This window comes from Mus caroli, unplaced genomic scaffold (assembly GCF_978045245.1).
Source record: "Mus caroli unplaced genomic scaffold, Mus_caroli_1 scaffold_13, whole genome shotgun sequence".
NCBI classification, from domain to species: domain Eukaryota; kingdom Metazoa; phylum Chordata; class Mammalia; order Rodentia; family Muridae; genus Mus; species Mus caroli.
In genome coordinates, this window is record NW_028227268.1 from 32,996,808 (window position 1) to 33,021,282 (window position 24,475).

At 43.8% G+C, this 24,475-nt stretch overlaps 1 protein-coding gene across 1 annotated transcript in view; it reads left to right on the top strand.

The window, feature by feature from the left end:
* The window catches only part of Ankfn1 (ankyrin repeat and fibronectin type III domain containing 1), a 251,159-nt gene that overhangs the window by 188,789 nt on the left and 37,895 nt on the right, over positions 1–24,475 (top strand). Inside the window, exons 9-13 of the mRNA XM_021177915.2 lie at positions 4,495–4,602; positions 10,138–10,237; positions 10,666–10,798; positions 11,282–11,398; positions 17,375–17,590. Of these exons, the coding sequence (XP_021033574.2) occupies positions 4,495–4,602; positions 10,138–10,237; positions 10,666–10,798; positions 11,282–11,398; positions 17,375–17,590 (674 nt within the window). The remainder of the gene's footprint in view (positions 1–4,494; positions 4,603–10,137; positions 10,238–10,665; positions 10,799–11,281; positions 11,399–17,374; positions 17,591–24,475) is intronic.

Sequence of the window (24,475 nt, forward strand, 5' to 3'; positions counted from 1 at the left end):
GAAGTATAGTATATTAACATCCATATTAAAGATCCAAACATAACCAATCACTAAAATATGTAAAACCCATTGCATATCAATGTACAAAAAAATCCTACAGTACAGCTTTAATAAACAATAATAACAACAACAACAATAATAATAATGTAGGAACCCTATTCATTTAACCATTAGTTTACCTATAATTAGCTAGACTGTGTCTAGATCATTATCAAAATTTATCCCCCAGAGGGCTGGGGAGATGATTGACTTGGTAAAGTGCTTGCCACAGTAGGAAGAGGACCTGAGTTGGATCCCAAAACCCACAGAATAAAGCCAGGTGTAGTTTTATAATCCCAATGCTGGCATGGGCACAGCAGCCTAGCAAAGTCCAGACTCTGTAGGAGACCCTCTCTCTAAAACCAAGATGGATGGCAGCTAAGGAAGATTCCCAAGTTTCATCTCTGGCCTCCACATGTGCACACACATGTGCTTACACTCACACACTTTAACAGTAGATGCCTAAATTATGAGTTTATGGGTTTTCTGAGTTTTTCTTCAACTATTATAACAACCTTTGACCCAAGACAAACTATGAATCAGGTGATAAATTGTAGGCTTCATGTGTAGTGTCTCACCTTACTCTCACAGAAGTCCCACATCTTCCTTACTGCCTTGTGGATAAACTCCACTGTCATTATCATCTGTAACATCATCACCATCAGAGATAACCTTTTTAAGACTCAATGGTTCAGGGCATTAACCTAAGAAGTTTATACAGGAGCCTTGATCTCTTTGATGAGGAGGGAGCTATTAACATAGAGGCATATTTATAGACTCCAACCTTTCTGAACTGTAATTCAGATGCAGGTTTTCTTGGAGGCCCCAACACCAGCACACAAATGAACTATGAATTTTTTCAAGACCCTTCCATGTCTCCTTCAGTAACTAGAGCCCTATTATCAAGCAGAGGAGTAGGCTGAAGGCCATGCCTGCCTCCTCCAGTAGCATTGAGTGGTCCTGCAGGGTATACACAGCCTTGGACCACCAATGCCAGTGTTCTCCAAGACCCCTGACTCCCTCTTCATTTGATGATTTCATCATTAGTCTTACTTGGACATTTCCATTGCTGAAGACTTATCAGAAACACACACTGGAAATTGCAAGATTAAGACACTAAAGAACCAACCCTGTTGGAAAGGGTAGGGATGTGTGTATTATTAAAAGTTGAGCAATAGAAAGCACACACACACACACACACACACAAAGACTAGTCTCCGTTACCATGGAAGCATAGGAGGTAAATGGATTCCAAAGGCACACCCCACACAAATTCATATGAGGCATTAACTTCTAAATCTCAGACATTGGGATTCTATAAGCTACAAATTCAGTTCAGACCCCTCTCCCAAAAGCTCATGTATAGACCTCTCTCTGGAATGACAAGAACGGTTGTTCGGGGCTTAGAGGAGTCCTTTATGTATTGGTAATTAAGACAGTGAATAGCAATGCTTTCCAAAACAGTGTGTTTGATTAGCAACTGGAGCTGGCAAAGAACCGAAAGCTTAACATATGGTTAGAGTTGCTGCAGACATGCCATATCACTTGGAAAGAACAATATAAAAACACTCTCATTCTATTTATAAACAGAGTATGACATTGTGATGTAACATGTATCAGTATTCAGATATTTACTAGGGGACAATGTACTCTAACATGACAGAGTAATTGGAAATTTGGTAATATGTTCCAGTAAGCTATAAAACTTTTTTTTATATTTTTACAAAAGGCCTTAATGTGTTTTTATAGACTTATGTTATATGGTACGGTACATAATAAGAGAAAAGCACCCAGACAGGCTTGTCTGAGTTACGATCAGGAAAACCCTGATATGGCCAGTGAGTGTAAGCTCTGCATTGTGTTGTGACTAAAGTGTCTCATTACCAGAACAGTGAGCTGTATTATGTGGAACAATCTGCTCTTTTCCTACCATGCAGAGTTTACTCATGTCAGGTTCCTGATTTCTTAATATATTTTCAATTTTCTCCCTCATCCCTGAAGTCTCCTATTTTGTGTAGTCATCAGAACTTTCCAAACATCTATGAGGAAAAAATAAAAACCTCATTCTTTCCAAAATGTTGGCATTGTTCAGTGCACGCCTGGTCTGCAGTTGCATTTTAGAAAGTTCCTTATGTATCGTAAAGTCATCAGAACCGGCTCACCTCCCGTGTAATAGGGCTAAGCTGAGATGCAGAGGCCCATTCCAGCGATCCCCACCCCACTCCCTGTACTGATGACAGCATTAAGACTCATTAGAGCAGCGTAGTAGCATGTCAGGTAGATGTCCTAACTCAGCCACCCAGAGGTGTTACGTAAGTACAGGCTCCTGCTCATCCTAACTGCGCCACGGGCACTTGAGAGGTAGGCACTCCAACTGCAGCAACAGTGACCCATGCAAGTCCATGAGGGTAAGGTTTATTCTGTGCCCAGATGCAAGTTACACCATAAATGGTCTAAAGGCTTCTGGCAGCCATTTCCCTAAGCTTCACAAGTGCCAACCTTCCTGAATTCCAACGGGATAACAAGCGCTTCCGGTGTGCTGGGGATAACAAGCGCTTCCGGTGTGCTGGGGATAACAAGCGCTTCCGGTGTGCTGGGGATAACAAGCATTTCCGGTGTGCTGGGGATGCTACTTGATTCCTATTCTCTTGTTTCAATCTCGTGCTCCAGAAGAGCTTAAAAGACTGGCTTTGCAGAGGAGAATCAGGAGACAAACAGAAGCCCAGTTGTTGCTCCTGCCCACAGGAACAGAGTCTACAAAAGGCACCTGTGCCAATCTTCTGTCTCCAGAGTTGACCACAACTGAGCCCCAACAAACTCCAACTAAGACCTAACTCTCTTGTCCAAAAGAAAATATAAATATTCACAGTACAATGAAATGAACATGAACACTACAGCCAAGGTCACTAGACCACACCTCGGTGCTGGCAGGGCCACTGAGCTGATAGACAGGGCTGGAGTGGGGAAGGGATGTTTTGGCTTCATCTTCCTCAAGGTAAAATGAAGAACTATCCGTAGGAGAGAAGGGGAAGGCAGAGGGACTTGAAGATCAACGAGGCCCCTTTCTCCCTAGATAATCATCAGTTGGGATAAAAACTGGTGTTTCCCTACTGAATGGCCTTCAAGTCTTATTTACAGAATGTCTGTCATGGGACAGGCATCGTGCCAGATCCCTAATATAGTTCTCATTTTGTCCTCATAAACCTCTCACGAGACAGACACCATCCTCATTTTTCAAATTAGGGAGTGAGGGCTCTGTCAATAGAAAGGACTTGCCTTCAGTGAGCTGGAAACAGAAAGAGGCAGTGCTCACATTGGAGTTTCGTGGACCCCATAATCTAACTTTCCACTGCCTGGTCTAACTTGAACCCTTCGCTGGGCTTAGCTGACTAGCAATGATGGTCCTCCTAAATGTATCCATTCCTGGGGCCTTGCATGGACCACTGTGAGATGTTCAGATCTAGCTGCCGTGAAGTACTTGAGCATTGGAATGCAGAAGACATTCAAACAATTCTGTCAGGGAGGGAATTAGAGGTGGCCTGGCTTCTTCGAGGTGGAGTGACTAACCTTCACAGGGACGTACTTGAAGCTGCTGCTTTTGAAATGTTCAGAGGAGGTAGAATAGGTAAAATAGGGGCGAGGACGGACAGTGAAGTGACTGATCTGCTGAGGAAAACTGGAGAGCTGTAGACAGCAGAACTGCAATCTTGACATTAGTCCCATATGAGTTATTACTCTTGATATCATTATAGCCAAATGGAATGAAAATAGGAGGAGGAAATCTCAGTGGGGACTGCAATTTAAATTTGCCATGTAAGCTAATACTGTATATTTAGAGCCTTAGCAGACAGGGTGGTGGTGGCTCAGAGTATGTGCAGGGGCCGCTGTGCCAGCTAACCAAAGCAGACATTCATTAGAGCAAAATGTAGATTTCCATTTCTTGGCATCTGACATGGGCTCTTTCCTTGGAAAGAAATGTCAATTTGGCCAAAAGTGTGAAACCTACAATAAAAGCATTGGGACTGTGGATTTCATCTCGTCTGCACATTCCCGCCCGTCTTTCCTACTGTGAAAATCCAGTTGAAACTTGGGGTTCTGACTGAAGAGGTAACGGGGGTCACTGATCAGGACAGGGGATGCTAAGAAAGGGAGGGAGGCCTAGGAGAGAAGATATTGGACTTCCAAATCCCCTATTTCTTTTGGCTCTCAAGTACCATTTTCTCCTGCCCCCAAACTGCTCAACACAAGAAGCCAACCACAATTACTGTTTTGCACAGGGCTCTGAACAATGGCAGCTTCCAAACTGGCGGCATCGCCTGCCAGTTCTGCGTGTGCTGGGTGCTCATCCATGGAGCCTGTGGGCAGTGAACACAAAACCCCAGCACCTCGGGCAAGGCAGGGCAGGGGCTGCCTTGGCTTTCAAATGTCCCTCTGTTTGTTTCTTTTGTTCAATAGACTGGAAAGACTATGACGACAGAGAGCCCAGACACAAGGGACAGAGTGAGGTTCTGGAGAGCCTACTGCAGCAGGTCCGAGCCCTTCATCAGCATTACAGCTGCCGGGGTAAGGATAAAATCTGTGCTGGGCCATCGGCTGAGGTCTCGGTGGCGCCGGTAATTTTAGCAGTTTCCTAGCTGGGTCATACCTTCTCATTCATCAGGGAAAAGGAGATATTAATATTTGTACATCTGGAATCACTTTACAGCACTATCTTGCTTTAACCATTCCACGGAGCCTTCCCTCTCCTTTCCTTCCCTTCCTCTCCACACAAAAAAGTTTGAAAGTAAGCACAAGGGGGAAAAATAGGCTTCTGCTACTATTCTCTTCCCTCTGGACTGGCCCTTCACAAGACTCCTCCGTAGACCCTATGAGAAAAACTCCCTCAACATTTCCCCCCTGAGCATCGTAGAGGGAGCTCCAAGGATGACAACCAAAACAAGCCTTCACATCAATTGCAAAAATTGCTTCACATCCACCATGCCAAAATTTCATCCTCACTTTGGCCACTGCAAGGGAGGCTAAGTTGATCTGCCCAATGTTATAATGCCAAGCTGTGGCCTGGGACTTGTGGTGCCGATTCCGGCTGTCCCGAGGTGCCTCGTTTTTGTCCCTCTGAACTGTCATCCCACCTTGAACTTTAGCCTCTCTCCATTCCAGTGTTTGGACGGGAGTAGAGCTCACCTCCTATCCATTTTAGCCCCACTTCACCCAGAGACTCTGTGAGATGCTTTTAAAAGCTTCTCTGTTGCTTGGGCTGCTCAGATGGGACAGGGTCAGGTTTCTGATCTGTGTAATGATTCGTGGAAGAGGCACTTAGTTTTATTTGGAGAATTAAAGCCTCCATAAAGTTTTCATTTTCCATGCTCCCATCAGATCTCCAACTACCCTGTGCTCCCTGGATGCAGGGCACTGCTGAGCCAGCTGGGTAAAACACCCATGGCTCAAGCTAAGATGCTGTGCTTGCTCTTTAGATGAGGCATAAATCATACTTAGCATTAGCAAAAAGTTTCCCAATTACTGTATAGCTCTGACAACAGGGCCCTTCAGAAACGTTGGCTCTGGCTGGAGAGAAGGACACGTATTTGCAAGAAAATGCTGTTTTTCTAATGAGTGGCTCATTGGGAGATGTAAACATGTCCGAGAGCAGCTGGAGAAGAAACCCCAAGTGGCTTTTGCATTCCTGGGTCTCTGGGAAGATTTGACACCTCCCGCACTCCCAACCCCCACAAAGGAGACCTGCAGCATTCTACACTGACCAGGGTCCATTCAGTTCTGGGTTCCCGAGCTCATTTAATCAAGTTGGGTGACACCTGGGTTCCTCTCTTTTCTGCCTCTCCCATATTCCCCTCCCTATTGGCTCCTAAATGAAAGCATGATGATCTAACAATGCTACAGGTGTTCTTTGCAATCTATAGCCATTTTTGTGTTTGGTATTCTTAGGAAGGGAGCTGAAACTGCCCGTGACCATGAGGGCTAGTTTTTTATTGGTATGTTATAAGGATTCATATGTTCTCCCTAGTACTATATGATTACTGTCCAATAATTAAGAAATAATTTCCTGGACAGCCCAATTATTTCTATAGCTCCCATTCAACTCTTATCATGCATGCACACACCCCTCCCCCAACCATAGCTGTACACATATTAGGAATGCTATAGCTAAGGAATAAAGAAGACCTACCCCCAGAAGGGACAGTTTGGGATTTGTTGAAGTGTATCCTGGGCACTGAAATAATATAGACAACGTGAGAGGCGCCGCAGACCCGTGAGAGGCTCAGCTTGAGAGGGTAAGGTTAGGAGACACCAAATTCTTCATCCTCCCATGGAAACGTAAACTAGACATCAAAATATTAAAGACTGCCCTAAAGGACCTGGCAAACTTGATTAAACAAATGTTTTCCAGATTCTTCAGCCATATAAAACCTTTGCCATAGAATTTGTATTCTGTGGTACAAACTTAGGGAAAGGTTGACCCATCAGGATAAAATAAATTACCTTACAGACAAAAATTAATGCTTCTAAGATGCTTCAACATAACTCCAAGTTTCAAAGGATAAGCAGAGACTGTAAAGATTGCTTATGGGGAGCTACAAAGCCATTGTTTTGGATATTCAATTACATCGAGATAGTGGAGTTTATTGGGGACATAAACCTTTATAAACTTGGCAAAAAGGAAAAAAAAGTTCTACCATTTAGAGTTTGGGGAAGAGCTTTTAACTCAGCCCTGATCACAGCTTCTTCATCAGAAAGTCGGGCTGTCTAAGCTGCACTGTTGCCAAGAGGCAATGGATTCAAAACACCAAGCACACAATGAAAGCACCTTACAAACTCTAGCTCATTTTCAGTTATTGTTCTGGCAAGGAGAAAATGGCACCACTCTCCATCCACAGTGACTGACTGGGCCATCCTAGAATTAAAGCATGAGGGGTGACTCCACTGTACCAAGCTGGGGGTACTCACCAATACCCAGCAGCCTCCATTGCTGAAGCAATTGAAAAGCATCTGTGCTCCTCCCTGAGCCCTGTCCAGTCATTGCCAAGGCCTCTCAAGTCCTTTCCATACAGAAGTCTATGCCTCCCATCACGGAACTTTATTTTCTTATTTCTTCCACCACTGCCGCTCTTCTTTCCTACTAGAATTCCTGTTAGTTTAAGGTTGAAATCTTTTAACCTAGTATCCTTGTTTCTGTTTAGCATCCTCGCTCCTCCTTTGTTTTTAAGGTAGGGTCTCAGCTTGTATCCCTGGTTGGCCAGGCTGGCTTTCAACCCACAATGATCTTCCTGCCTCTCCCTCTTCAGTGCTGGAATTTCAGCTTGTACATACATGGTACCTAGCCCAGTTCTTCCAGTTTCCCTTACTGGTCCCCTTGACTCTCTGTTCCGACGCCCTTTTGCTCCACTTTCTCAAGAAATGTATCACTTGCGTTTTCTAAGCCTTCTGCTGGATTTTTAAGTTGCTGATAACATTTTTTTCTTTCTGATAACACTTTAAATTCTCAATGCACTTTCGTTCTACTATTAAAAAATTAATAATCCCTGCTGTTATCCGAGTTCGGCATCTCGTCTCTCAGGATGTTACTGGCAAGCTCTACTTTGCTCCATGTTGTATTTTTCTCAATACAGCCTCCCGTAGGCATAAACTTTTTGCAACCTACTTTTAATAAGGGTTCAACCTCTCCTCTAGCTCAGCAGAGGTAGTGGAAGAGAAATTTTCAGGATATGGGGGAAGTGGATTTTTTTTCAGCAGTTCAGTCCTGTAGCAAACACCAAATACAACTCAACAGCTGTATACCAGTTCTCTAGGCAGGCATACACCGCGCACAAAGTGGCAGCCACAGTCCAGTCCTTTCAGAAGGCAGACACCAGGCATGAACCAGCAGCTCTAGTTCAATCCTGAAGAAATTGCAAAGCTTGCCAACCATCCTGAGGCAAAGCTGCTGCAAGAACAGTTCTTGGTGAGTTCTCTCAATGGTGGTTTCACCACAAGTTGAGTTCAACAATGCTATGTAAGGAGAACCAATATATCCATGTCTTTAGCAAAGAATAGCAAGGTGAAGTAAACCAAACCAAGGCTCAGTGCTCATCTCCCACTGTCTGTGGGGTCACATTTATACTCTTTCATCCCACGTCCTTCCATGTGTTTGCTATATCAAACATCCTTTCACCTCTGTCTGCTTCAGGAAAACACCCTTTCATGTGTCTGCTTTAGCAAGACATTCATTCATGCATGTGCCCCAGCAAAACATCATTTGACATAACTAACTTTCCAAAGAAACTAAAAGTTTCCTCTTCAGTCTCCCTACAGACTTGTTCTTTTTCCCTGGTTTGGGGCTTTGTGTTTTCTGGTGGGTCTATTTCTGAACTACCTAATGAGCCTTTGGCGTTTGCTCAGATTTAAAAGATGAGCGATCAATAACCACTGGGGACATGGACAAGGAACTTTATTCACAGGCCTCACTGTCAGGTGAACTGGTGTCATGCTTTCATTGGAAGATCACCAATGGCATAACTTGTGGGTGTAATCCCTGCAAAATTCTTCAGAAACATTTCTTCCGGGAGAGTATAACTGCCTAGAGATTCAGTATGTGTGTTCTGAGAACAGAATGAGTAAATGTTATCTGTGTAAATTTTCATTTATTCTACCAGTTTTCATATCTAGTAGCATCACCGACATCATCCCATTTCCTATTGTCCCTGAGGTCTCCCTGTCTCCTACTTCAGAGGCTTTGCTTTTGTGGCCCATTGAGCTTGTTGGTTTTCCTTCCCAGAGAATAAGCCTCTAACTTTCATCTACAGTAGGAAAGTGGTTTTTGTCTAGCTATGTAGTATAGGAGATCTAGAAGTCTGATTTTTAAGCAGTTTCAGAAACTCCTGGTTTTACCTGCATCTGTACCTCTCTCCCTACTGGCTGCCATGGAGCATGTGGGGTGAACCAGGTTTCTTCTCAGTGGTCCCTGTGGGATTCAGTGTTTCCTGCAGATCTTTCTCTAGGGGTGGGACCTCAAGAAATTTCCCCCTTTCCATTGGTAACATGTTCATTGATGTTGCCATTGTTCCTGTTTTGTCTATGTAGCCATGTCTAAGACAGACTGTTCCAAAGCAGACTTCCTAGTCTTCGGCTCTTCCAGTCTTCCTGCCCCCTCTTCTTTAATGTTCCCTGAGCAGGAGCTGTGATGCAGATATTATCAGTTGAGGCTCATCTCCCCAGGCCCTTCAGCTATTCTCCTAAGTAACCATACATACTAGAAATGAATACCCTAGGATGCTAACTGTAGTTCTATGAATTGATGGGATGGGTTGAGAGTACATTTGCCCCTTTTCATTCTTTTTTCTACCCTCCAGATCTTCTATAATGTGTTCATATTAATCCTATAAAGAAAAGACCTAATTGGATGTATAAACTAACAAGATGAACTTTGGAAGGACTGGGAAGTGGTGACTGTTAGAGAGCCAGCTGGTGGAGGTTGGGGAGGAAAAGGAATTGATCCCTCTCTTTTTATCTTACTTGATAATAAATCACTGACCCTGAGAGTATAAACAAAAGACCTTAAGTGGCTTCCTTGATTATAAATATTGCTTACCTCCAACATTTGTGAAAAGCTGCTAGTTGAATCAACTACTGGGGTATTAGCGCCTTTTACACGGCTTTGACAAAAGGCCAGGCAGAATATGCTTAAAGGAAGAAGGGTTTGAGTTCTCTTCTGGTGGGGAGGGCGTGGTGAAGACATACATAGCAGCTATTGCACTCACTCTTTGGGAAATGGAAAGTTAAGAGAGCAGAACAGACATACTCCCCTCCCCCAAGGACCTGGCCCTAGTCACCTACCTCCACCAGTCAGGCCTCACCTCCCAAAGCCTGCAAGCTATCAACACCCCCAAACAAAGCCACTAGCTGGAGACCAAAATTCAGAACATGAGCCTATTAGGGGTGTTTCCGATTCTGGCCATAGCAACTGGTATCTCAGTAAGCTGGACCCCTGTGTGACATTGGTATGTGAGACCACAGGGACAAGGGAAAGCCAGGAGGAGATAGGAAGACAAGACTGGAATGTTGATCTGTCGGATGGAATTTGCACTTCATCTTCTCTCTCCATTCCAGAAAGCTCAAAACTGCAAACCACAGGCCGCAAGCAGTCGGTGTCCAGGAGCCTGAAGCACCTATTCCATTCTTCAAACAAGTTCGTGAAGACCTTGAAACGGTGGGTCCTAAACACCCGCCTAGGAAGTCTTAACGTCTCGGGAGTGGACTGGCTGGAGGTCAAAGTGGAAGCCGAGTGGAAATTTTGTATTTTTATTAAAGGAATGGATTCTCCTGAGAATTTGGGCAAGATACCAATCTCTAAGTTCTAACCAGTAAATTTGTGATACATAGCAAAAATATGTTCCTAGGTTTATTTTCAATTCAGCTTGCAATGTCTAAAACTCACTAATTTTACATGTAAACATATATTTAGCTATATATGTACATATATAGAATTAATTATATACGCATATACCTATATGCAGATATATAGATATATATAATTTTCTATTGCATATATATATACATATATTTTTTCCCTAAGACTTGAGTTTTGTAAAAGCAAACAGTTGAAGACTCTTTTTTTCTTTCTCTTTTTCTTTGCAGAGGACTTTACATAGCCACTATATTTTATTATAAAGACAATATGTTAGTCACCAATGAAGACCAAATACCAATTGTTGAAATAGATGACTCTCACACCAGTTCTATTACACAAGATTTTCTGTGGTTCATGAAGGTACACTGAGTTCTCATTTCAATTTCTTTCCCTATTTTGCACCAGGGTTAATGCACATAAATTTCTGAAACTTGAGTTGAGGGGTTTCTCACGATCAAAGTTTTGGGATGGGAGTAAATTATCTCAGCGAACCCTTACAGCCCCAGTATGCCCCGTGTCATTTTCTTTTAAAGGCCAAAGCAGTGTCTCCACTACGTTTTCAAAGCAAAGAAGCGTGCATCCTGTCAGATTGTGTCTCCACTGTTCAGAGTTATGGGATCATTTGGCAAAGACTAAAATGTAGATCTGACTGTTTCATTAGCATTCAGATCTTTTTCCAATTGGACAGAGATCAAAAAGTTGTTTCGTGTATATCTGAAAATGGAGAGGAGAACAAATATCAGGGGGTCAGGTTTCCTACTCCCCCCCCCCTTTGCTTTGATGCCACAACCTAAATCATTCTCTGGCTGGGACGCTGATCTAACCTCGTGACTTCTTTTGCAGCTGTCTTGTATGTGGGAAGACATCAGGTGGCTGAGGCAAAGCGTGCCCATATCCATGTCCTCGTCCACTGTGCTGCAAACTCGGCAAAAGATGCTTGCTGCCACAGCCCAGCTACAGGTAAGGGGCCAGGCTGGAGCTCTAGAAAATGTCTTCAAACTGGAAACACTCACTCACCAATCCTACTGAAAAGGAGAAGGGGGCAGGGGTCTCTCCTTCTTCAGATCCTGGGCCACAGGAAGGCTTCTTGGACAAGCTGGACTATGGCCTACCCATGGTGGGCTTTGGTATGGAATCTTAAACTAAGAGTGAGGAGATCAGAATTCTCCACTTGGTATTTATTGGCCAACTCAGTTCTTCAAAGGTGCATTTTCATTGCCTGTAGAACAAGGGGAATTTGACCAGATCACTGAAGGATCAATGCTGTTTTGTAGAAGCGTTTGGAAGGGATAAGAGAGCAGAAGGGGCTTAGGGCAGCTTCCTAATGTGCTGTTTCTGAAAAACCTATGCATGCATATTTATCTATATAGCCAAGGGCCTTAAAAGAACCTTGAGCCTCTATCAGTGATGTGAAGCTACACACAAAGTTGTCTCTTACCATCTCTAGAAATTGACCTAATAGGAGAGGTAGCTGTATTTGGCTAGCAGGCCCACACCAACCATGATAGAAAAAGAGTTCCTAAAAACTCCTCGAGCTCCACTCCCACTTACAATTGCAAGAATTTCTCCGTTTGAAGCCCTGCAAAAATAACAATTCACCCTGTAACCTCGTAACAATTACCACAGTGCTAGGAAAGGCTACATTTGCGCCCCTTGGCACACTCCATTGCACAGACCTTAACTGTCTCACACCCTCAATGGCTTTACAGATTTCTGTCATATTCTTCACTACAACTCACTCTTGATTGAGAAACTCCTCCTACAATTTAAGGAGATGTTCTTGGATCTGGGCCACAATGTTGGGTCTAAACTCAGAGCACCTCCTTTCATCACTAACCCACCCTACCCACTTGGCTGGACTGTGCCACCATCTTCCAAACTGTTTTTGCTTTAACCTAAAGAACATTTCCATGAGGCTCAGCCCCTTCACTAGCCCACTATACAGCTGGGATAGGCCTGAACAGAGACTGACCCACCTTAGAATTTCAAACAAAATTCTTTGTGGTGTGTATCTTGGAGTCTTCCTTGAAGACTTCCATGTTCTCTCAGCAACCTGAGTAGAACAGGCTGTTGCAAGCTACTATAGTCAGATGCTGAGGGACACCATGATAGCCAATGTGACCTTGCCCAACCCTCACCACAACACTCTTGGGCTTCCTCACTCCCCACTCCAAACTTCTGATCCCACCGTCTTTTGAGCCCACTTCTATCTTACCAAGCTGAGAGTCCTGGTACATCACAGTCACTCCTTGAAAATATTCTAGATTTTTCTCTTGAAAAAAAAAATATATATAAGCCTAGATCTATCCAACATGTCTACACTAAAGTAGTTTTCAGGGATTTCTGAAAAGAAACAGATCGTCCACATGAAAAAGACTGACTGGCTTTCTGCTCTGTTTACAGTCACCACTCTCACCTGGGATGCTATCTACTGCTCCCACTGCATTTCTGTAGTAACTAGCTTTCTCGGGCTATAAAGGACTATTCAAAATATCTTCTTCATTCCTCTGCCTTCCTTCCCATCCCTGACTCCCTCCATCCTGCCAACAGGTGAGCATCTCACGAATTCTCCTAGAGATGCGAAGGGTTTTCCACCACCAAATCTTCCGAAGCTTCCCAGACAATCACCCTCTCCTTTTGCTCCCCTGCTCCTACAGTTCAGCCGGCCTCATCCTTCCAACGAAAGGCTCAATCCTCTGCACATGCTCTGAATCTCATCTCTTCTCTCTGCATTTCGAAATACTCAGCTCAGACTGGCGAGGTGGATCACTGATGAAGAGCACTTGCTGCTCCTTCAGAGAACCTTGTTCCCTAAGCCCACATCAGGTGGCCCATAGCCACCTGTAACTCCAGGTTCCCTAAACCCACATCAGGTGGCACATAGCCACCTGTAACTCCAGGTTCCCTAAACCCACATCAGGTGGCCCATAGCCACCTGTAACTCCAGGTTGCCTAAACCCACATCAGGTGGCCCATAGCCACCTGTAACTCCAGGTTGCCTAAACCCACATCAGATGGCCCATAGCCACCTGTAACTCCAGGTTCAGATGAACCCATTGCCTCTGCCTTGCATGGGCACTGCATTCATCTGTATAGACCTTCACACAGGCACACATATGTGTAATAAAAAATAATAAAGATTAAATCTTAAAAAAAAACTCAGCTTCAAGTTAACCCCATGCCTAAAGTGCCCTTAGATACCCTCTTAGATACCAAACACTCATGTTTCATTCCTCACACTAACTTTCTTGAAAGAATTGCTTAGATCCTTCTTTTCCACCAACTCCTCTTTCCCCATCAGCTCTACTTCCATGCCTACAAAACTTCACTGGTGGGACAACAGCCATCAAAGCAGACACTGCCACAAAGCTGGGGCTCCTCACTGGCAGCATGGGGCTGCACGGGTGGGAGTTCCAAGGTGTTTAAGGGAGGAGAGAAAGTGGGGCTACAATCTGGCATTTCTGAGAAACAGCCTAATGAAATTCCCAGCACTTGGAAGGCAGATCTCTGAGTTTCCTGATCTACAGATGGAGTTCCAGGACAACCAGGGCTACACAGAGAAACCTTGTCTTAATAAAAAAAAATGACGTAGCTTTATATTTTATTTATTGATTAACTAAAATTACCTAAGCCAAAAGTACCAGCATTTGGATGACGAGTCAAGAAGAGAAGGACTGAAGAGAGAACAAGCCCTGCCCACACTCCTCGTTCTGTCAGGAGAATGGTGAGGCCTGTCCTCTTCAAAAGATTCCTTCCTAGGAAGCTTCCTCCTCCACATGGAGAGGAATCTAAATTACTTATCCTGGAAGGACTGTGCAGCTTGTTTTATACAAGATGTTTTCCTCCACAGTTCAGAGAACAATGGCGACTCCTGGCTATGGCTAATTGCTAGTCACGGAGGTTTTCTGACTAGATATCCTCTTGCTAACTGTCACACAGGTCTCCTTCCAGTTCTCCAGGCAGGGTAGCAGGAACCCGGTTTGCCTAACATAGCATGACATGTATTGTCAGGATCTATTTCTCCTTCGGGCCCAAGGGAACAAATGCTATCCAAAATATTTTTATATCAAGGAAGACGACCAGGGCGATTTTTAGTGCTTTCTTATTCAACCTATTAGAAACCTATCCAGCTAGGTATGGTAGCATACACTTTTAATCACAGCACTCAAGAGGTAGTCATAAGGCCTGTGAGTTCAAGGCCAACCTGATTTACATAGCAAGTTCTAAGCCAGCAATGGCTACACAGTGAGATTTCTCTTGGCGGGGGTGGGAGGGGGGGAAGGGGAAGGGAGGGAGGGAAGGAAGGAAGGAAGGAAGGAAGGAAGGAAGGAAGGAAAGAAGGAAGGAAAGAAGACTTTTCCAAACATGACAGTAAGCAATCATAAGTTGACTTTATTCATAATTTTATTCAAATGGTCACAACAGTGTTAGTCCATCATGAATATGTATTATGTAGTATGGAAAATGAATAAGTCAACTATTACTGAGTTCATCCTGTGCACTGTGCAAAGGATCCAGAGACAAAGAAAGGAAAGAGCTGTGTCTCTGGACAGGCACTTCAATTATGCAGTGTAGCTAGACACATACTAAGAAAGTTGATGGCAGGAAAGAAAGCAGAGGATGGTGAATTCTACCAGAGATAATATTGGAGAGCTTTTACATCAGTCTGACACATCTGAAAGTAACAACTTAAAGAAAGAGAGGACATTGCTCTGCCTCACAGTGTAAGAGGTCTCCACCCAGTTTGGCTCTTCTCCTGCTTGGCACCTGAGGCAAAACAATATCATGGCTGTGCGCATGTGTGTGTGTGTGTGTGTGGGGGGTGTCCCACCAGAGAGTGACCAGAAAGCATGAAATACATGAGGATTCAGGGACACCATAAACCCTTCAAAGGCACACTTTCAGGGACCTACTTCCTCATCAGGTCTCATTTTCTATTTCATATTCATTACCTCCAATAATGCCATCAAATTATGAATCTGTCAATAGCAGAATCCACTGATTAGATTGGAGCCCTCATGATCCAATCCCCTCTCAGTGAGCCTGTGGGGGATATACCATATTTAACCCATAACAGAGCCAGAAATGTCTTCCCAGAGAATGTACAACTGGGCTGGACCTAGAAAACATAGTTAGAGGCCTAGAGAAGATTCCAATTACAGCAGATTTGTAAAATCCTATAATCAACCGGGTAGCAGACTAGAGAGTTTGTGAAACACGTTTGTATGTGTTGCTTGATTTAATCCCCTGAACATCCTCTGAGGTAAGGACTACAAAGTGATGCCTAAACTGTAAAGACCTTTAACTTAAGATGGTAAAGCTTGGGACCAGACAGAGTAAACAGTCTGATAGTTAATGAGTGATAGCCACCTTGGAAACCCAACAGCTGTAGGAGTAAAGTCCTAATAGTCTGCTAATCCAACTCATTTTTGGCTTGGAAAACCAAGTGTTAAATATTCAGGAACTTTGAAGGCTTATTATCATACCCAATGTAGCCCAGAATGGAGGACTACACTACGGAGACTGTCGCTTCTTACAAACCAGCCACCCCACTCCTGGTCCTTTTGCTTGTTTTGGTATTGTAGTTCACCAGCCCAACAGTGCTTATATAACAACACATCTATACAGAACTACAAGTGTGACAGATGTAGACTAAAGATCTTACCAAAGGAGTGTGCGTGTGTGAGTGTGTGTGTGTGTGTGTGTGTGTGTGTGTGTGATTTATAAGTAACTTCTTCTTTTTTTTCCTTTATATATATTTTTTTTTATTACGTATTTTCCTCAATTACATTTCCAATGCTATCCCAAAAGTCCCCCATACCCATATAAGTAACTTCTTAGAAAAGAAAAATCTGAATGATTGGACCACTTAAGATTTAATCTTACCAAATGCATTTTGTCCAGTAATTATTTATGAAACTCCTTGCTCATTCTGTGTCTAGTCTTTATGGGGAAAAAGAAAAGGCTAAGACACAGTCCCTATCTATGAGGGAGCATTCCATGGTATAAGATTTAAAAATTGACCAGCTGGCTCAATTAACTTTAGCTCAACCTTGTCATTTTCACAAACTCAGGTTCTACACTGGCTTTCACACTGATACATTATCACATCTTCATTTGTGTGAGTTCATACCACACAGAGACACCACACACACACACACACACACACACACACACACACACACACACCAGCAATGGTTTATATGGGATTTGACCCTAATCATCTAGCATTCTGGGTTAGAGATCTTCACCCCACTTCATACTTCCACAGTTCCTGTTTATTTGAATAACCCACACCTCAGCTCCTTCATATGCTATGTAGCATCCTTCTATTCCTAATTTTCTAAAAGCATTGTCTGCCCTGTTGACAGAGTTTATAAACAATTTCAACAACCGTTTCAGTAGGCAGAACTCCCTGAGATGCAAGTAAGTCAAACCAGGCCAATGCTGATTAAAGAACTTTACAGGTTCTGCACAGTCATCTGGGGACCTCTGTACAATGTGCCACATTGTCAATTCACCTCTCCATTTTAAACAACCCACCTCATACTCGCTTACTGGAGATCTCTTGAAAACTCCACAAGGAGCATACTTGAAATATCAGACATTTTTCTTTAAAACATCTGGGATTCTCTTCAAGTGCTGGTCAGTGAGGTTTATGTGCTGGTGTGTCTATGTGGGCAAAAGATATTTACAGATATTGAATTTGCTTAAAAAAATAAAACGTCTGTGCCTCTTGCTATAATCTTTGCAGGCTCACAGTGAAGACTTTTCTTTGAGCTTTCTCTTAAGCACATTTCTGCAGTCCCACCTACGCTAAGTCTAAGTCTGTAAAAAAGCAAACAGCTCCTCAGAAATCCAGTTGTTCTGTGTCTTTTGTTGTGTTGCTCTGTTTTATGATATCAACTGAGTTACCAGTAATCTGTTGCTTTGTAGAATTTACTTGGAACACACAACTTGGGAAGACTTTACTATGAGCCCATTAAAGATCGCCATGGCAACATTCTCATAGTTACCATCAGAGAAGTGGAGATGCTTTATTCCTTTTTTAATGGCAAATGGATGCAAATCTCAAAACTGCAAAGCCAGAGGAAGTCTCTGTCAACACCCGAAGAGCCAACAGCCTTAGATATTTTACTAATAACCATCCAGGTATGTAGGGTGTTTTTTTTTTTCGATTTCCTGATATTTTCGATTCTGATATATTTATGGCATCTCCAATACAATATTCCAAGAACCATTCACATCAATGATGACACTGTAGAGCCCTGCACTGAGTTCAGATTCCATACATAGGAACGATGCTGGGACTTGCTTTCATTGATCTCTGCACACATATAGAAGTAGTCAAGCCATCTGAAGAGCGGTCACTCTGAAAATGCACTGATAGTCACATGAGTTCCTTTCACATTGCTATGACCAAATTATCACCCAGAGAAACAACATATCAGGGGAAAGGTGTATTTTGGTTAGCAGTTTCAGATTGTTACAGTCCATCACAACAAATGCACAGCACAGTGGCTCAGCCATGGTGATCAGGAAGTCCTGAGTGGCTGGAACTAGGGTTTGGATGAGGCTAATAACCTCCATACCCTCCCCTGATGGTGAGCTGCTCCCACCAGCCAGGTCCTGTTTCTCAAACGTCCCATAGCCCTCCAAGATTCTCCCAGTCAGAGGAATAAGCAAGCAAAACATGAAACTCGTGAGGTACAATTAAGATACAAACCTCAACACTGGCCAAACAGTGAGAAGAACTCGGGCGAGCAAGCAGGCAGTCTGCGGAGAATGTTGCAAACATTAACTTGGTGCCTGAGTGGAGCCTAACAGTACAGGAATTACACACATGCATATTCGCTCTTGCCTGTTCTTCATACTACCCTCTTAGAATAGCAAGGCACAATTAACTCCAATTTAGGAAAGTGACACTTGCGGCTCAAAGAGGTTAAGGAACTCAGGGTGGCACACAGAGGTCAACTGAGTGAGGCTACTGAAGCTTTGGCCCCAATAGTCTTCCACTTGCACAAGCCCTTTTCCAAGGCCACCAGCACTGCAGCAGTTAGCATTGAAAAGTTTATATTGTTTTTCTGAAGCATTTCTTTATTAAGGGCAAGGAGTATGTCACAGTGCACACTCACAGGTCAAAGGATAACTTGCAAGGATCAGCTCTCCTTCTATCTTTGGGTCCTGGGGATCCAGCTCAGGTCATCAGGCTTGGAGGTGATCATCTTTACCTGCTCAGCCATCTCACCAGCCTTGTATTCTTTGTCTGAAAGACAGGATCAGAAACTGTGTTAGCCTCAGATGCTGCAAGCCATAGAATGTGGCCCTTGACACGATATTATCCAAGTACCAAAACTGAGATTCCGACTGGGACAAAATGGCAGAGGAAGCCTTCTTTCAGCTGTCAATCACATTCTGTGGGAGGAGTGAGAGATTTTAGTGAGGGGTGGAAGAGAAGAAGAGCTCCCAATATCCATTAAAGTCCAAACTGGAACAACTCATGAGCAGATCTGGGCTAGACCACAGCACTAGCCATGGGCCTGGCTCTCCTAGTGCCTCACATTCATATGTGACAGGGACTTCACATTGCTTCGCTTTCATTCTTTTATTATTTTAAAAATCCACTAGTTGGATGTAGTTCACTATTTAGGTAGAGAACATCTGCCCAGAGTCAACCATGGGCGTGTATCATGAATGAGTCTGTTCTGAGTAACAGGGAAGGAAGAGCCCTGTTCCACAAAGACAAATCCCAACCTCAGCCACACTGGCTACCCATGTTCACCTTAAATAGCTTACTCACTTTCGCTCCCAAGATGTGTCTAACCCAAGAATGAGCCGGTCACCAGGACAAAGTCCAACATGACACAGGTAATCTGAGTGGTCTTATGAAATCTGGGTTCATTGTGTGTGTGTGTGTGTGTGTGTGTGTGTGTGTGTGTATGTGTGTGTGTGTGTGTGTGTATGTGTGTGTGTGTGTGGAGAGAGAGAGAGAGAGAGAGAGAGAGAGTGAAGGGGCTGGGGGCAGGGAACACAGACACACTCCTGGTTCCTCTCTTCACCTTTTATAAGCAAGTGCTAAAAGAAACGTTTAAGAAATCATAATAAATTTAGTTTTTACAGGGTGACTAATACACTAATCCCCTATAGGGATAAACTGGGGTCTGGGCTACCTTTACTCCTAGAAACACAGGCCCCAGCATGATATAATACCTGGTTTCTCCTAGACTTATTACATTAAAAATGTGTTACAGGTGCAGAAAAATTCCAATCTGGTGAAAGGTTGTTAGAGAAAGAGACCAAACCTAGAGGCAGGATCAGGTTTCCACACAGATCCAAGTGGAAAATTCACCCCCTGCTGACTGGCACATTCCTGCTTGATGTCATTCCTACCCACCCGTCCCTTCTCCTCCCCTCACCTTTTCTCTCCCACTTCCCAGGCAGGTCTTATGCTGGACGGGAAGTGGCGAGTAAGACTCTTAGGGTTGGCGGCCAAACACTGAAGACTGGAGACATAATTCTATCAGAAGTTGGCTTCACCAACTCAACATGAAGGCTGAGCTAGACCTTGGTGGCCCAAAGATGGCTGCGTACCTATCCCAGTGACAAGCCAAACTCTCTCTTCTCTCAAAGAATTGAAGGGTATAAGGCATGCCAGCAGAGGTCTTAGCGTCTTCCTGGCACCTAACAGCATGCTCTGGGGTATCCCTTTGAAACTTGGCTGGGTAATATTTCTATTCCATCCCTTCAGCTCTGTGGCCAGAGGGAGTTACTCTTCAGCTCTTTGCCTCCTCTTCCGTAAAGAATCCTACCTCACAGGGTTCTGAAGAAGGTGCCATGAGATGGCGTATAAGCTTCAGGAGAGTAACCAACACAGTAAACGTTCACAGTCTTTATTTTATTACTTTTCCTCTTAAGAAAACTCAAACAATACTAGGCTCCCCTCTGATCACTTCCAATCTAACTCCTCCACCTTCCTGGGGAGAGCTCTGCTGCTGGCTGGCATCCCTTGAGGCATTTTGTCACCTCATGTACATTTTCGTAACAAGTAAGAAACGCTTGGAAAGCAAAGATGTTGTTATGGACAAATTAGAGCCCCTCTGAGCAAACTGATTGGCAGTGAGGCTATTTCCCAACAAGAAGGCCACTCTGGGATGGGGCTTACTTTATGACCTTCAGGGGTCACTTCAGAGGTTGGATACCTTGAGTGTGCAGTTGTCTAAGGACATTCATTTCATCCATGTGTCCTGTATATTCAACGTCGCCATATCTATGTGATCATTGGATTCTCAGGAAGAGCCAGGAAGGCTAACTGATTCTGTTTCCAGGCCACATATGAAGATACACATTTTTAGGAAATGATGCACCAATGTCACATTACCCAAAAATAGAGAAAGAGAACCGAGGAGTCACACCCATGCCTAGCCTGGAGCCTTCCCCATTCCACTGCAGGACTAGAGGCAGCTCTTTGTCTCCTTTCTTCACAGGCTGTCCTAAGGAAACTTGCCTGCCTCCACTATCTGATTCCTCTCTTTAGGCATGACTTGTTACCACTAGATGTCCAATACATACTACCTCTTCTACCTTTTCTGCTGTCTGGCCCGTACATTCCTCCTACACCCTTCCTATATACGCATCTAACATGCTTATCAAAAAGGAATCACAAATATCAGTGGGAAAGAACCAGCAGGGATAGAAGTAAGAAACAAGTGGGTTTGCCCATGTGGCTATGAACACTATTTATACTCACCAGAGAATATAAACACCCTCTAGTCTCTAATAGCTTACTAAATGGCTGGGCGAAACCAAGCATAGCCATGTCCTGGAGAGTTATTCAGCCATGTAAGTGAGTCAGGTATGATCCAGGTTACAGCCTAGATGAGCCTTGCACTCTATGTCATATCAAGCAAAAGAAGCCAGATAGGAAACATTATGTGACTCCAATCGTATGCTGTAGCTATAATAAGCAAGATCAATGAGACAGAATTCCTGGGGGCCGGGGAAGACAGATGGAAGAGGGTGATGAACTCGGGGCTTCTTTCTAAAGCAGTTAAGCAGGTCTGGATGTTGGTACCGGCAGTTGTACAACCTTGCCAGTATGCCAAACCGATGAGTATAATGCTTTATGAAGATGAAACTTAGTGAGTTACACCTCACTCTAGAAGAAGAAATGATGCGGGCTGCAGAGATGGCTTAGTGGTTAAGACTGCTCTTCCAGAGATCCTGAGTTCAGTTCCCAGAAACCACATGGTGGCTCACAACCATCTGTAATGGAATCCAATGCCCTCTTCTGGTGTGTCTGAAGACAGCTACAGCATACTCATATACATCAAACAAGCAAACAAACAAACAAATAAATAAATAAACAGACACCCACCTCCAGAGGGGGGAAAATACTTTTTAAAAAGAAGAAACGACAGACATAATAGAGACTACACTAATCTATAGTCATCCTTCCATGGAAAGGGGACAGCCCCCATCAGCCCCAGTCCACTGTGGTACAGGAACATGGTTCCATTGTCAAAACATTTTCCATTCTTTAAAAGGAAGTTGGAAATGCAGAATGTAGAGTAAGATCTCTCTATTTTTAAAAGCCATAAACAACTCAGAAAATGTAAATACTTTCTGGTCTAATTAGTCCTAGACCCACAGTGACCATTGACCACTCCTTTGCGACCCCTGCCCTCCTACACAATTGGCTTCCGTGCCTGACCAGCAAAATAAAAGTCCAGGGCTTACTGGAAAAGCAGTTGCCTATTGTTCCTCTAGCAAGCTCTTAAAAGAACAGAGGGTTGGTTGGGTAGACGACTCTCAGACCCCATACCAGCAAGACCCAGACCTCACCTAGGCCTGCCTTTCACAAACTTGTTTTTGCAACATCAACAAGGTACCAGGCCCTCTTTTCGGTGCTATAGGAAAAAAATCAAGTGAGCAAGTCAAGGTCCTTGCTCTCAAGGAGTTCAGTCAAGGGAGGGAGACAGACTTGTAAACAAATCAAGGTAATACAAGGCAGAATTAAACCAGAGCCTGATAGCGGTACAAACAGTGTACTATGGGAGCTCACACAAAGCAGCTATTAATTCTGCCTAGAAATATCAGGCGTTGCAGAAGAGGTGGCGTTGGGCTGAGCCATGAGGGAAAGCTAAGTTTATCAGATGGAGGGGAATAAAAAAAAAAAAATCCAGAGAGGGAAAGAGGGGACATTAAATAAGAGAATACAGGCAGAGAAAAGGAGGCAGGAGCTGTGAGAGCAGCTTCAGCCTCCCTGGAGTTCACACAAGCCTAACACGATCTTCATATGGACTTTATTAAGCTGATTTGAAAACCCGGCTCATAGCTTTCTTGCTCACACTGGAATGGAAGCGCCACAAGGGAAAAGATAAAGTCTCATTCATCTCTATGTCGTCGGCGACCATGCACAAGCCCCGACATGTCGAGTAGGTGCTTTGTAATAGAGCTAGGCGTGGTAGTGCAGGCTAGTGTGGCTGAGGCAGGAGGATGCCAAGTTCAAGACGTGTCTGGGTTACAGGGCATTCAAAGGCAGCCTAAGCATGTTTTCCTGAGACCCTATTAGAAACACAGGTGAAAGAGAAGGAAGGCTGAGGACATGGTAGGGGGCTCCCCTCATATGCCCCAGCCTGGGATTCCCTTCCTACAAACACAGGAGACAGCAATAGGGACAGTGCTGGGGAGGAAAAAGCAATTCATTATGTCTAGAGATGGGACATAAAAGGATGGTGAAAGAGAGCCTGGAGACGCAGGTTAGAGGTTAAATCAGGCAACGGGCATTCGGTTTGGTCTGAGAGGCCATTCTAGTGCGTTGGATTATGCGAATGAGACAGCTTTCTCTTCCCATTCATTTTTCAGGCTCCAAAAACATTCTGACTAATAAAGGATAAATGACTATGTAAAGACACAAAAATACATAGTAAGTGCTCGGTAGCCTTCTTTTTAAAGCTTGAATGAGAGTGAATTACTCCATCCCAGCGTGGTGACGGTTTTTACATAACCACAGTATGTTCCTAACTCCCATTCGACTTGTGGTCAGTTCTGACCCCCACATGTTTTTCTCTGACACCCTTACCCATCCTATATTTGTACCCTTGGGGTTGAGTTCTTTACAAGCACATTTTCTTATTACATTTCAACCCTAATTATGATAGGCTTATTTTTCCAACGCACTGGGTCATTCATAGCTTTATTGCTATTTTTTTCCCAGAAAATCCAAACCACACCAAATCTTGGACCCACAAATTCGATCCACACATTGTTGATTTGCTTTGTCCAGAATGTCGATAAATGAGCTGAAAACACAGACCCTTGGGACCAGTCTCTACTGGGCTGTCACTCTATCTACCATTCCAGTCTCATCTTCATTAGCCACAAATATTCAACCCCGGTATCGGGCTTGTTAAGGCAATGTGGCCGAGAGGCTTCTCTTTCCCCGGTTATCTAGTTAAATGGATTATAGTGGAGGCTTTGCCCTGTTCTGTGGATCCCTATTTTGTTGCTATTGGAAATGAAAATGTCTCTATGTCTTTCTCTTCACAAAACCATGCTGACTTCTCCATTGCCTAGCTAGCTGCAAATTGATTGTGTGACAACAGTTCTCTCTCATCCCCCGCCCCCAAGGATCAATTATTTGAAGGTCTTTAATTACCAGAGACATTCTGTGTTTTCCCTGCTTCTGTGGCAATGACAGGCATATTTGTCCTTTCCTAGTCTTTAGGGACTTTCTCCAGTCTCCATGAGGTCTCAAAGATAATGTGTGGACTGTGGGTCTACAACCAGGTCTGCTTGTATGCCTAGGGTATAGATCACCAAACTCTGCCTATCCAAATGCTTCTGTTTTTTCCCTCTCATGTTAATCACCCTTTGATGTTGTTAATTTCCCAAAGCATGAGCCTTGATCCACCGGGCCTCTTCTAGTCAGCTGCATCCTCATGATCTGTTTGGAGGAGACATGGGAGAAATACTAAGTTCAGTCTCAGCCATCCCTATATCAATAATCATCTTTCTTGATCATAAGATTTTTTTTGT